Here is a 13,924-nt window from a genome sequence, read left to right as displayed (position 1 = left end):
GACCTTGGGGCAAGCGTTAGTATCATGCCATACTCGGTTAGCAAGAAGCTAGGAATGGGAGAACTCAAATGTATAACATCACGCTTCAGATGGCGGATAGATCAACAAAGACACCTTTAGGGGTATGGGAAGATGTTCCCGTGAGAATTGGAAAATTCTTCATCCCGGTGGATTTCGTTATTGTTGACATGGAAGAAGACTCCAACATTCCTATTATCTTAGGAAGACCTTTCTTGCACACCGCAGGAGCGGTGATCGATGTGAAGCATGGAGAGCTCACCCTTGAAGTGGGAGATGAAACCATCACTTTAAATCTTGACAAGACCATGAGAGCTCCCCGATTGCATGAGTCATGCTTTATGGTTGATCACTATAGCCGGAAGGATGATAGGAAGAAGTTGGAATTTCAATGGAAAAAGAAAGTGGATGATGCTCCATCAAAAGAACAAGGAAATAGCAATAATGAGAGCTTGAAAAGCTCACCCATGACAAGTGAAGAAGATGGCCCCATTGGCCAAGACAAGAAAGAAGGAGGGTTGTCTCTATCAACTCAAGAAATTTTTAGTGATCAAGTAGACGAAGTTTGCGGTCTTTGGGATGATGAGTTCGAAGGGATATTCAATCCCTATATTGGTAATGCTATGAACCAAGACTATCAAGGAGAACAACAAGTGCAAAGGTCTATTGAGGATCTTTATCATGATAATGAGCAAGCTTTCGACTACTTCTTCAAGGTGTTGAGTAACATCAACAACACCTTGAACACGCCCCCTTGACATCTCACATTGGATGAGAGTTTGGTGGAGTACTCCCAAAACCACCGTTTGTAAATATTCTAACTCCCTAACTTGCATTTCAATTATTACATTGCATTTTTGTCATTTTTGGATTTATATTTTTGTGCCTTGATCAAGATATTCATCATTTTGAGAGAAGTGAGGGAGGGACTTATGATTTTATTAATGTGTAGTGCTTTACCTTAGTGTGGGGATAGCAATTGCCTAGGCTATTCATGCCTTTGTAGTGCCCCTACAATGAAGAACACGAGAATTGAAGAATGAAAATGACACGGGTTACGAAGTACCCACGGATGGACCTGAATCCGTGTGGTCAAGGAAGAATCCGAGCGGCCAAACGAACAATCCGCTCGTCCTAAATAAACCCGAGCGTCCAAGTTACCAGACGCTCGTCTGGTAGAGCTGCAGAAATCAAAAATCTAGTCTGACTGTGAATCCGAGCGTCTCAGCTGAGAAACCGATCGTCTCATTTTGGACGGTCGTCCTTCAAGAAAGACGCTCGTCTTTTTGCTGTAAAATTTTGGGATTTTCTCTGTAAAGGAATCCGAGCGTCCATCCAGAAAGACGCTCGTCTCACCACGAAGAATCCGCTCATCTCTCCAGGAATCCGCTCGTCCTGTGGCGTCTTTTCCTGAGCCAAATTTTGAAGAATCTGAGCGTCCCGACACCTGGTCCGCTCGTCTTCCCCTGCAGTTTCAAATATAACGGGTCTTTTTAAAACCCTCTTCTCACTTTCATTCTCATTTATTCAAACATACAAACACTACCCAAAACCCAAAAAACCCAAAACCCTCATCCTTTCCATCAACAAAAACAAATTTCCTCAACCAAATCAAATCCAAACTTCCTCACAACAAAAATTAATCACTCCTTTTGCAACAACAAGTGATTCAAACACCAAAATCTTCAAACCTTTGAGTCGATTTTCAAGATACAAAGCAACATTCTTTTCATCCTAAATCGATTTGGGTCTCACTAAAAATTGAAGATTCCAATCTTTCATTGGTGTAATCAAGCAAAGGAGAATGGCAAGAACTAAAGGAGGCAACAAGGCACCCCAAAAGAAGACACTTTCCAAAAGGCAACTAGCTCTTCAAGCAAAACAATTGTCAAAGGCATTGGTAGTCCATGAGGCAAGGTTGGAGGTTCAACAACAAGATCCCCCTATGGAAGCTACAACATCAACAACTCCAGTCATTGAACAATTATCCAATTATCCGGAGGTAATTTTCACTTCCGACTCTCATAGGGAGAAATTTATTCTCTTTGCTAAGAAAACCATCATGCCTACTAAGTTTATTTATGAAGATGCATTGTCAAAATTGGGTGTCCTTGAACAAACCAAAACCTTCTTTGAGTCTATGGGATTGGGTAAATTGTTTACAATGAAAGAATTGATATACCCCTCCCTCTCCTTGGAATTTTTAAGTTCTTTGAAAGTCACAAGGGTGGAGACTCGAACCAACATCGAGTTTCGTCTTGAAAATGTTGATAGACGCATAACTTATGGCGAATTGGGTAAGATATTAGGCCTTAGTGATAACCCGAAATATACAAAGATTCCTATCAAGGATGACCCCGCTCCTCTTTGGATGGCGATTTCCGGAAAGAAATTCATACGCTTTCATGATTGTCGTGCTCTCTTAGTCCACCATCCGAGCATTAGAGTATGGCATAAGGTTATTGGGAATACTTTGATAGCTAGAAATGGCACAAATCATCTTACCAAGCTCGATTGTATTCTTCTTGAGTCGGCCTTGAACATTGGGAGGGAATTTACCAAGCCATACAACGCTCTAAGACTTTTGGTTGAACGATGGCTTAATGTCGATTGTGGCAAAGAAGGCACCGCCTTTATTGTCAATGGAGGACTAGTTACCCATTTGGCTAAGCATTTCAACCGGAATTTCAACAAAGACAACACTTATATGCCGGTTAAAGGAGGCCATCTTATTGATATAGACACCATGATTCACAAGTTCAAGTGGGTCAAGCACGACACTCTTGACAACAAATATGGGTGGTTAACAAATGAAGCTAACTCCTTCACCTTGCCTTCCAAAATTTGTCGATTGAATGTTCACCGACCGAACTACCTTCTCCCACTCTCCGAAGAGACCGAGTATATCATTCAACAACAAAGGGGCGAAATTGTCAAGCCCTCCTCCTCCATTATCACCCCACCTTACCCATTTGAATACCACGAGTTCAAACCCAAAGATGTCGAAGTGGGAAATGATTACTTGACTCTACTTATGAGGGAAATGCATAAGCAAGCTTACAATGATAGAGTGGATGCTTACAAGGCCCAATATCCACCCCTCCTACATCTAGCTAGACAAGGACTTCTTGATCCGTCTTGTCCTTTGCCTAGTTGGGCGGATAGGGAAGTATTCTTTCCTAGCATTTCTAGTGGTGGTAGACCGGGTGGAGAGGATATGGTTGTTGAAGAGGGTGGTGACCAAGAAGGAGAAGAAGAAGAAGAAGTCCAAGAAGAAGAAGAGGAAAGTGAGGAAGAACAAGCAAGTGAAAGTGAGAGTGGACATGATTCCACATCTATGGAGGTTGATGATGCTTCAAGAGAGGAAGATGATGATGATGATGATGATGATGATGATGATGATGATGATACGATGGGTGAGGATTAGCAAACTTTGGAGGCTCCTACATTCTTACACCTCCCTTATGGTTTGTCTACTTCTCTGGTTTTTATTTTATCTTGATCATTTTATTGGAGTCCTAGCAACATTATAGGACTAACACCTTGGCTTCATTAAGGTGTTCATTATTATTGTTCCCGACTTGTAAAATCCAAAATGACAATCTTTAGTTTCATGCATTGCATTCCATGTGCATGAACTCCCCCGAAATTCATGACATTAGAAATAATGTCTATTTTGGTTTGGGGAAGTCCATGCATATGCATTGGGAGCTAATTTAAATTATGCTCTCCGCCATAACAAAAACTCATGCATCATGTAGTGTAGTATAGTTTGCATTTAGTTTAGAAATCATGCATATTCATTGCATAATTTCCTATCGTATTGGCCATTGAAGACAATGCCCATACTAGTGTGGGGATGGAAAATTCTAACTTGACTTTTATACAAAAACCAAAAAAATCAAAAATTTCGAAAAATCCAAAAAAATTGCAAAATTGAAAATCCAAAAACAAGTTCATTTCCTTTGTAGTATAGTCTTGTATATATTGTGTTTGTTCATCCTTTTTCACATTGATTGACTACGCCACATCCGAGACATGAGGATATTGAAGACCGCATGGTATGATCTTTCCAATCTCCTTTTTCCTCTTTATGTTAATGACTATGTGGCTTTATTTTGATTGATGCGATATAAACAATGTGAATTTAGGACTTGCATTTAGATTATTTGGCATACTAGTTGGTAGAAGCATATGCATTAGGATGTATAAATGTTAGTTGCAGCATGGCATGTAGTTGCATGTTAGGAGAATTTCGCGAAACCGTCTATTTGGGAAGCTTGACAAGTATATATAGGCCCTAGTAGATGCTTTTTCTTCTTAAAATTTTGCTTGTTAGAATACTTGTAAAATACCCTAGGATGTGTCATGCTAGTATCCTTTGACCCATGGATTAAGGCCTAGTCAAGAGTACCTTGTGGTGTGATAACTCCTTGGCTACCGTTTATTCCAAGGTGACCCTTGAAACCATGCAACCATCATCCATGTTCTACCATATATTTTGTCATCAAAGGGAATGGGCACAAAAATTATTCAAATTTGAGTTCAAGAAATGAAATGAAAAGTCAAAAAGTTTGCAAATTTATCAAAAGAAAAGAAAGGAGTAACAAAAATGAAAACTCCTATGCTTCAAATATAAGCACCCTCCCTACAAATGGGGTGACTTTGAAAATGTTCAAAAGAAAATGCAAAAGTTGAAAGTTGTCAAGTATTGAAATGCCAAAAAAAATAAAAAATAAAGTGTTCTCAAATGTTATATGCCACAAGAAATTGGGGGGAAAACAACAACAACAAAAGCAAACTCCCAAATGAAACTCAAATACTATTGATCCCTTTATCCATCGTATCCATTTTTGTGCATGGTAGAGAGGGGACGACCCTTCTTCTTGTCTAGGCAAGAAGGGGAATTCCGCGATCCTCCGGTGTTTCTAACACCATGGGGAGTCTATTCTTGACAAAAACATTTAACGATTGAGGACAAAGGTACCCTAGCTTGACACAACTTGGAGGTGATTTATTGGTATCCTTCTAGGCTTAATAGTTTGAAAAAACCATATCTATGAAGGAGTGTGTACCCTTGGATTGCTTCCCCTTTAGATAATTTCCGCCACTTAGATGAGGAAAGTGGCTATTCTTTTGTATATGCATCCATTACTTGATTTTGTGTGCTTTAATGATTGGATGTGTCGCCATTTTGACAAGACCCACATTGCCTTGCAAGAAGGCATCCTACCTCATGGTTGTCTTGTTGTGAGTTGAAGGGGCGGAGTGAGACCCGTTAATTGTCTCATATCGGCTATATTAGTAGGATAGTTTAAATAAGGGTCCTAGTTTTGTCACCTCTTTACTCGGGACGAGCAAAGGTTCGGTTTGGGGATATTTGATGTGATCAATAATTGAGCATATTTAGTCCCCGAATTAGCCTCATTCCTATGCTTTTTAGTGCATATTTGGGTCATTTATTATCTTTAGTTCTTTGTTTTGCATATTCTTTGAGGTTTTGTTTCCTTGGTAGGAGAGGAGTGCAAACCTTGCATTTTCATGGCTAAATAGAGTTAAATTGATCGAATCTAATAACCAAGCATCAAAGAGAAGACAAGACTAGAAGGCATTTGTACATAATGTAGTAGATGGGTAATGATGAAGAAGATCCTTGCATCTCCGACAAAATCCCGGAGGATTGTTGGAAGAAGAAAAGAAGAAAAGAAGAAATGGCACGCTGGACTAGGATCCGAGTGTCTCACCTATCGGGAAGCTCCACAGGCCGCTCGTCCAAGCCGCCAGGCCACTCGTCCAACGCCTACACAATCCGCTCGTCCCGACCTTTTGGACGCTCGGATTGTCCTCCAGTGCAACACGTCATCTTCTTTCTCCATTCGAGATGCGCATATTTTTGAAAGACTAGCAAAAAGGAGACCCGCATCTTTTCTTGAGAGGAGCGATTCCTCAAGGACTTAATCGTCATTTAAGCCCTTAGTAACCCTAATTTGTGCACCTAATCCCCACTATAAATACCCCATTAGTCTAATTAGATTATCATGTTCTTCTTATCAATCTTTAGTGTAGTTTATATTATTCTAATCTCTCTTTAATCTTGTAATCAACTTCTAATCAAGTCTTAATACAAATCTCAATTCCTTGATCTCTCTATTGTTCATCTTTTATTTTGGGTAAATTGAAGATTATTTGGGTTTATTGGGAGATTGACAACCTTCCATCAATCATCAAGTACTTCTATTATTCTTTGCATTATTATTTTGGAATCATCATTAGGTATAATTCTCTTAATCCCTTTTTAATTATTGTTAATCATCTTTATTTATTCATCATGTTTTCCTTTGTTAATATGATTGACAACCTTGTTAACATGTTAAACTTGATAATGAGTGAGTAGTTTCCTTAACTAGGGTTAATGGGGAATTAGGGGAAACTAACATGGGGGATGATTCATGCTTAATCTAATATGTTCACATAATTTATTTGCTTGCTTGTTGTGATCTCAACTTATGCACATGTTATATTTGATGAAATGCGAGCCTATGAATCCTTGCATTTTTTACCCATCACTTACCTTTTCAATGAGACTTGTAAGACATAAACCAACTCGAGTCTCATTAGACCATGCATATAGTTGAGTAGGGAGGATTAAGTCGACTTGTAGGTGTTGTACAATCTAATCGATTCGGCTCCGGGGCCCAAACCTTCCTAGGATTGTAAGATATAAACCAACTCGATCCTATCACAACAATAATTGCTTGCTTATAATTTGAGAATATGTTTGTATGATCAATTCTCATGAATCCCCTATGAACCCATGACACCCTAGTGCTTTTAATCAATTGTTCACATCTCATTTTAGTCATCTTGCTTGTTTACTTTTATTGTTATTTAGTTTAGTGATCTTCTTATCTCAACCCAAATTGTGACACCTCTAGACACCACTACTTGCAATCGAAAATCCTACATCAATACCCGTCCCTTGGTATCCGACCTTTACTTGCCTCTTTACTAATAGTAGAGTTGTTTGTGAAGTTATAAATATTATTTTGGTCTAGGTGCTCCTAACGACAAGTAACCGACATCTAAGCTCAAAGCGGACCCGACCACACATTTACACTTGGTAACATGTTAAGATTATATAAATTCAAATTTTTATATAGAAAATTGCCTAAGAAATTAAATTTACACTCTTAACATATTTACATTTACACTTGCAAAACATCAAATTTACAGTCGTAAAATGTTAAAATTATATAAATTCAAAATTTTCGTCACAAAAAAACAAATTTACACTCTTAAAATATTACATTTACACTCGTAAAACATCAAATTTACACTTGTAAAATGCTAAAATTATATAAATTCAAAATTTCCGTCACAAAAAATCAAATTTACACTCTTAAAATATTACATTTACACTCGTAAAACATCAAATTTACACTTGTAAAATGTTAAAATTATATAAATTTAAAATTTCCGTCACAAAAAATCAAATTTACACTCTTAAAATTTTACATTTACACTCGTAAAACATCAAATTTACACTTGTAAAATGTTAAAATTATATAAATTCAAAATTTCCGTTACAAAAAATCAAATTTACACTCTTAAAATATTACATTTACACTCGTAAAACATCAAATTTACACTTGTAAAATGTTAAAATTATATAAATTCAAAATTTCCGTCACAAAAAATCAAATTTACACTCTTAAAATGTTACATTTACACTCGTAAAATGTCAGATTTACACTTGTAAAACTCATACAACATTACATTTACACTTCTGAAATCTGAAACTCAAAACTGATTAATTAGGGGCTAGAGAGAGAAAGAAAAATTAATTAGTGTATAGAAATTTGATTAGTGGTAATTTTTTTTTGTTATTTTCAATCTCAACCACCCATCTCAATCCAACCATCCACATTTTTTTCCTTTTCTTTTTAATAGCCCTTAATCAAATTCATCTCAACCATCCATTGAGTCCATCCAATGGCCCTTAGAGGGACTTATGGACTCAATGGCATATGATGGACTCATTAGAACTCCTATATATATATATATATATATATATATATATATATATATATATATATATATATATATATATATATATATATATATATATATAGAGAGAGAGAGAGAGAGAGAGAGTCGGAATCCGGTGAGAACTCCTAAATATTTGAGGATTGAGGATTAGTGAATACAATATCACAGGTTCTTCAATACAATATCACGAAAAATCTGACCTTAGCCTTTTTTTTTTTTTTTAAAATAATAATTTTTTTTTTGCACAGGTGTGTTTTTTTGGTGATATTTTATCGAATAACCGGTGATATTGTATTGAAGAACCTCTGATATTGTAACGAAATCCTTAATCCTCAAAAATATAGTGTATCCTCACATGATCTCATTCATATATATATATATATATATATATATATATATATATATAGGGGAGTTCTAATGAGTCCACCTCCAAATATAAGTCCCTAAGTCCTTTTGTTAGCCACTGGATTAGGAAAAATCAATGGATGAGATTAAGAGGCTCTTTAGTACAAAAAAATATAAAAAAGAAAAATTAATTAGAGAGAACACACTCTTTATTCTACCAAGACTGATTACGTTGCAATCATAACTACAACTGTCATCACTTTATTTTATGTTCTCACGCATAACCACTAAAACCCTTTCTTCTTCATTTTGTTTTCATCTTCATTCGTGCAAACCCTTTCTTCTTCCTTTTTTTTTCATCTTCATTCGTGCAAACTGTTCCATCTGATTCCTTTTGTTTTCACCTTTTGTTTTCTCAAGCACACCGTTTGTTCCTAATCCTGTCTCGGCGTCGTTGAACAACAACTTATCAGTAACATAATCATATCCTTTATTTTCTTCATAAACATGTCTTGTATGGATATTGTAGCAGTGGAGAATGGTAAGTTCGTTTTTATCTTTCCGCTTTTTTGTTTAATTTCTTCTTCTTTATTTTGTTTTTTGAAGATATAGTTGAAGCTGTTGATCTAAATTTGCATGTGTTTTTTATTTTTTGTATTTTTTTTTTAGTAATTTTGTTCGTTATAGTAAATGTTGAAGATTCTTATTGTAATGTAATATAGGATTTCGTTAATCACCATTGAAGGAACTTGAAAATAAAGGTTGCAGGGTTGTTGTCTGTAACAATTTTGATCTGTTAACGGCGAAAGTGTCGTTGTATATTTGTGATGATGTTAAAGTTTTTGGTCTGAGGAATTACAGTTGGATAGATTGAGTTCGGCGTTGATTTTTGTGGTTTTTGTTTTTGTATTAAAGTGTAGTTGTAGATTGTAATAAAGTTTCATTTTTTATGTATTACAGTTTCACAAATTACAGTTGAAGTAACTAAATAACAAAGTTTCAGTTTTTGTATTATAAGGTTTCAAAAATTCCCGTCAGAGTTACATATTTTGGCAGTTTAAGAGAATTTCAGGTTTGATTATTAAAGTGTGATTAAGTTTAATTATTAAAGTTTCATCAAAAGTGAAGTAAAGTTTTAGTAGTTAGAGTTAAAGTTACTAATTCATGTTAACTGAATTCTATTCTGAACTGAAAAAAAAGAGTAGTATTAAAGTTTCAGAAGTAGAGAATTGAAGTTTTGTACAACATTATTAAAGTTATAAAGTACAAACTCATTGTAAAAGTATGAAAGTACGGAATCAAAGTTCCAGAAATCCGAGTTAAAGTTACCAATTAAACAGTTGGACTGTAATTACTAGAAGTTAAATGCGAAACATTTAATCCTATTTAAGTTAGTTTGTTGTTTGTTATTGTTCAGTGACAGATGATGGTACACCAAAAGCACATGTTACAGAGGAGGAATTTTGTTGGCAGGTGGAAGATGTTTTTACACCGTACGTCGGAATGCAGTTTGGGGACATTGAGGAAGCTATTACTTTTTATAATGTGTACGCACTTGCTATTGGATTTGATGTGCGTAAGTACACGACAAAGAAGTGGCGTGATGGCGCTATAAAATCGAAGCTTCTGGTGTGTAACAGGGAAGGTTTCACTCCAATAATTAAGGAGAACATAAGTAATGAGGGGAATGAGGTGAAGCAGAAAAGGAGAACTAAGTTAAAGAGAATGGGGTGCAAGGCTAGAATTAGGTTATTTTTGAAGAATGGTGTCTTATTAGTAGACCAATTTCACGAGGGGCATAATCATGAGCTTGTATCTGTCAAAGATAGAGAGTTTCAGAAGTTATCGAAAAACATTTTGAAGTTTCACATGGGTTTGATTGTCGCAAATTCAAGGGTGAGTAAACTGAAATTATTTATACATCTTTAAATGTTGGTTGATGTTCTTATGCGGTCTTGTAGAGTTTTATACACATTTTCAAAAGTTAAAGAAAAAAAATTGGCAGTGGAGAGACTGTTGGTGTTAAAGTGATGAATATACTGAGATAAACTTTCAAAAGTTAAAGAAAAAAAAATTGGCAGTGGAGAGACTGTTGGTGTTAAAGTGATGAATATACTGAGATAAAGTTTCAAACTGAATGCGTATAGTAGTAATTCGTAGTACATTTATTATAGTTTTGTAAATGTTAGTTGTTGTTATAATGAACTCTTCTAGTCAACTGTTAAACTCACAATTTTTAAAATTTCGTTTTTTGGTTTTGTCTTTGTAGCTAAATATTGGAGCAACAAAGACTTACAGAATGTGTAAGGAGCTTGTTAAGGGTTTTGAGAATATTGGAGCTAGTTTGAACGACTTCAAGAATTTCCAAAGAGACATTAAGTGTTTCGTTCACGAGAGGGATGGACAGCTTTTTATTGATCGTTTCAAGAGCATGGCAGAAACTCAGCTAGGTTTCTACTTCGACTATGATGTGGACTCAGATGGTAGCCTGCGTAGGGCAATTTGGGCAGATGGTATTGCTAGAAGGAACTATGTCGCCTTTGGTGATGCTGTTTCTTATGACCCTACCTACTCGACAAACAAGTACTCAATGGTTTTCACCCCATTCACTGGTGTTGACAACCATAAACGATCCGTAACCTTTTGTTGCGCAATTATTGCAAAAAAAAAATCATGAATCGTTTAAGTGGGTTTTTGACAGGTTTCTCATTGCAATGGGGAGTAAGGAACCAGAGTATTTAATAACCGATCACGGTCCGGGAATTATGAAAGCTTTTCCCCTTGTTTTCAAGACAACAAGACATAGGTTTTGTATGTGGCATATTACGAATAAGGTGCCTACTAAGTATGGTAGCTCGCGAGACGATTACCAGGATTTCTTGAAGAAATTAAATGCTATCATATGGGACGAGGATCTTGAAGCGGAGGAGTTTGATGGTAAGTGGTTAGAAATAATGGATCAACATATAGTTGGTGACGTTGAGTGGTTTGTTGACTGCTACTCTATAAGGAAGCAGTGGGTGATGGCCCATTGTAAAGACTTGAATATGGGGGTTGTAATGAGGATGACGCAGAGGTCGGAGAGTGAGAACAGTTTTTTTAAGCGGTTTGAGCACAAATCTGGTACTTTGGTAGAGTTTTGGATGCGCTTTGAAAGTGCTATGGAACAACAAAGACACAATACAAAGAGACTTGACAACGAAAACCGACAATCAAACCCTAAGCTGTCTACTAAGTTGGCAATAGAGAGTGACGGGGCAAGGGTTTACACACATTACGTATTTGAGGAGTTTCAAGAGGAGGTGAAGTACTCCACTGATGCATGTAGTTGCAAGGGTTTTGTGGTATTGGGTAACTTAGAGGTGAGTACCGTGATGGATGCAGAGAGAAGCCGTAATTTTGAAGTTCAGTTTAACCCAGGTATGACTGTGTTTGGAGTTTATTTTATCAAAAAGTAATAAAGTTTAACTCTGTAAAATATAAAGTTTGCTAAAAGTGTAAAAAATTTACAAACCATGTTAATGTTGATTATTCACCTACTGCTACAGTTTTTGAAATTATAAAGTTGTAAAGAGTGTACTTAAAGTTAAATTTTTGTGTTTGTTACAAACTATGTTAATGTTGGTTGTATCCATGTTTCCTTCCAATTAATAAAGTTATAAACCGTGAACGTGAAGTTAAATTTTTTGTTTTTTTATGATGACACAGGTACACTCGAGGCGAGATGTACGTGTAGACTGTTTGAGCGTAGGGTACTGCTATGTAGACATATAATTTGGATCTATTCGGGCAATAGTGTAAAAAAAATTCCGGAATATGCAGTTGCCAGGAGATGGTCGAAGGATGCAGTGAGGGGAACTGAGTGCATTTGTGACGGGGAGGAAATTGTGGACATGGATATCATCGACGCAAAACAGCTTGAGATGACGAAGTTGTGGTCGGAAGTTTATGAGACCGTTGGATTACTTGGTGGCAGAGATAAGGAAGATGTTGATAGCCTTTTCAAACTAATTAGAGACTTTCGGGAAATGCTATTACCGTCAGTTGAGGAACTGAGTAAAAAAGAAGAAATGGAAAAATTACTTGGTTGTAAAACAAGTAAGGAGATCACTATACTACCACCTAAGTATTCGAAAAATAAGGGTAGTGGGAAAAGGTTACTGTCTCGGAAGTCGAAGGCGATTGCAATTGCGAGAAAGCCGAAACGGATGTGCAATAACTGCAAGCAAATGGGGCACCACGACAAGAGGAACTGCCCTAACCCGTTTGCAGAGCGTCCACCACCATTGCAAGAATCAAGTGAAGAAGAAGAGGAGGAGGAGGAAGAGGACGATGAGGAGAAAGAGGAGGGGGAAGAAGAGGATGTATCACACGAATAGATTTTTATGGCGTAGGAGTAGGAAAACATTTCAGTACTGTTTAATTGTTTTGCATTTGAACTTTGAACAATGTATCTTTTGCATTTAACATTTGCAACTTTTGAACTAAAGGTTGAACAGGCAGTCTGAAGGTTTTATTATATTTTTTGGGAGGTTAAGAAATACTTTGATTTAAAGTGACTAAATTTGTTAATTGAAGTTTCAGAAAACAGTATTAAAGTTACACTTTCTGTCGAAAAGGTTTGATCTTTAAAGTTTTGTAGGCAGTGAATTAAAGTTCCGTAATTTATTGTTAAAGTTTACGAAATTAAGAAATTGGAGTACAAAAAAAGTAAGTATTAAAGTTTCACAATTAGTAAATTGAAGTTTCAGAAAACAGTATTAAAGTTACACTTTCTGTGGAAAAGGTTTGATCATTAAAGTTTTATAGTCAGTGAATTAAAGTTTCGTAATTTGTTGTTAAAGTTTACGAAAATTAAAAACTGGAGTACAAAAAAGTAAGTATTAAAGTTTCAGAATTAGTTAATTGAAGTTTCAGAAAACAGTATTAAAGTTACACTTTCTGTCGAAAAAAGTTTGATCATTAAAGTTTTGTAGGCAGTGAATTAAAGTTCCGTAATTTATTGTTAAAGTTTAAGAAATTAAGAAATTGGAGTACAAGAAAAAGTAAGTATTAAAGTTTCAGAATTAGTATATTGAAGTTTCAGAAAACAGTATTAAAGTTACACTTTCCGTGGAAAAGGTTTGGTCATTAAAGTTTTATAGTCAGTGAATTAAAATTTCGTAATTTGTTGTTAAAGTTTACGAAAATAAAAAATTGGAGTACCAAAAAAGTAAGTATTACAGTTTCAGAATTTGTGAATTGAAGTTTCAGAAAATGGTATTAAAGTTACAATTTCTGTCGAAAAAAGTTTGATCATTAAAGTTTTGTGGTCAGTGAATTAAAGTTGCGTAATTTGTTGTTAAAGTTTACGAAAATTAAAGTTTCATAATCAGTGAATTAAAGTTTTGTAATTTGGTGTTAAAGTTAACAATTGAAAATTTGTAGTGATCAAATATTTTGAGTATTACAGTTACGTGAGCACTGAATTGTAATGTCGGGAAACACGCTTAAAGTTACCTAATTCAAATAT

The 13,924-nt window shown here is 35.7% G+C and overlaps 1 protein-coding gene across 1 annotated transcript; it reads left to right on the top strand.

Annotated features, from left to right (window-relative positions):
• The first annotated feature begins 8,919 nt into the window (after positions 1–8,919).
• On the top strand, positions 8,920–12,791 carry LOC141595544 (protein FAR1-RELATED SEQUENCE 5-like). The gene is made up of 5 exons (XM_074415511.1): positions 8,920–8,953; positions 9,830–10,308; positions 10,682–10,995; positions 11,114–11,832; positions 12,121–12,791. The coding sequence occupies exons 1-5, from the start codon at positions 8,920–8,922 to the stop codon at positions 12,789–12,791; spliced, it is 2,217 nt and encodes a 738-aa protein (XP_074271612.1).
• Positions 12,792–13,924: the final 1,133 nt, after the last annotated feature.

Source organism: Silene latifolia, chromosome 8 (assembly GCF_048544455.1).
Source record: "Silene latifolia isolate original U9 population chromosome 8, ASM4854445v1, whole genome shotgun sequence".
Taxonomy (NCBI): Eukaryota; Viridiplantae; Streptophyta; class Magnoliopsida; order Caryophyllales; family Caryophyllaceae; genus Silene; species Silene latifolia.
This window is presented reverse-complemented; position numbering and strand designations above follow the sequence as displayed.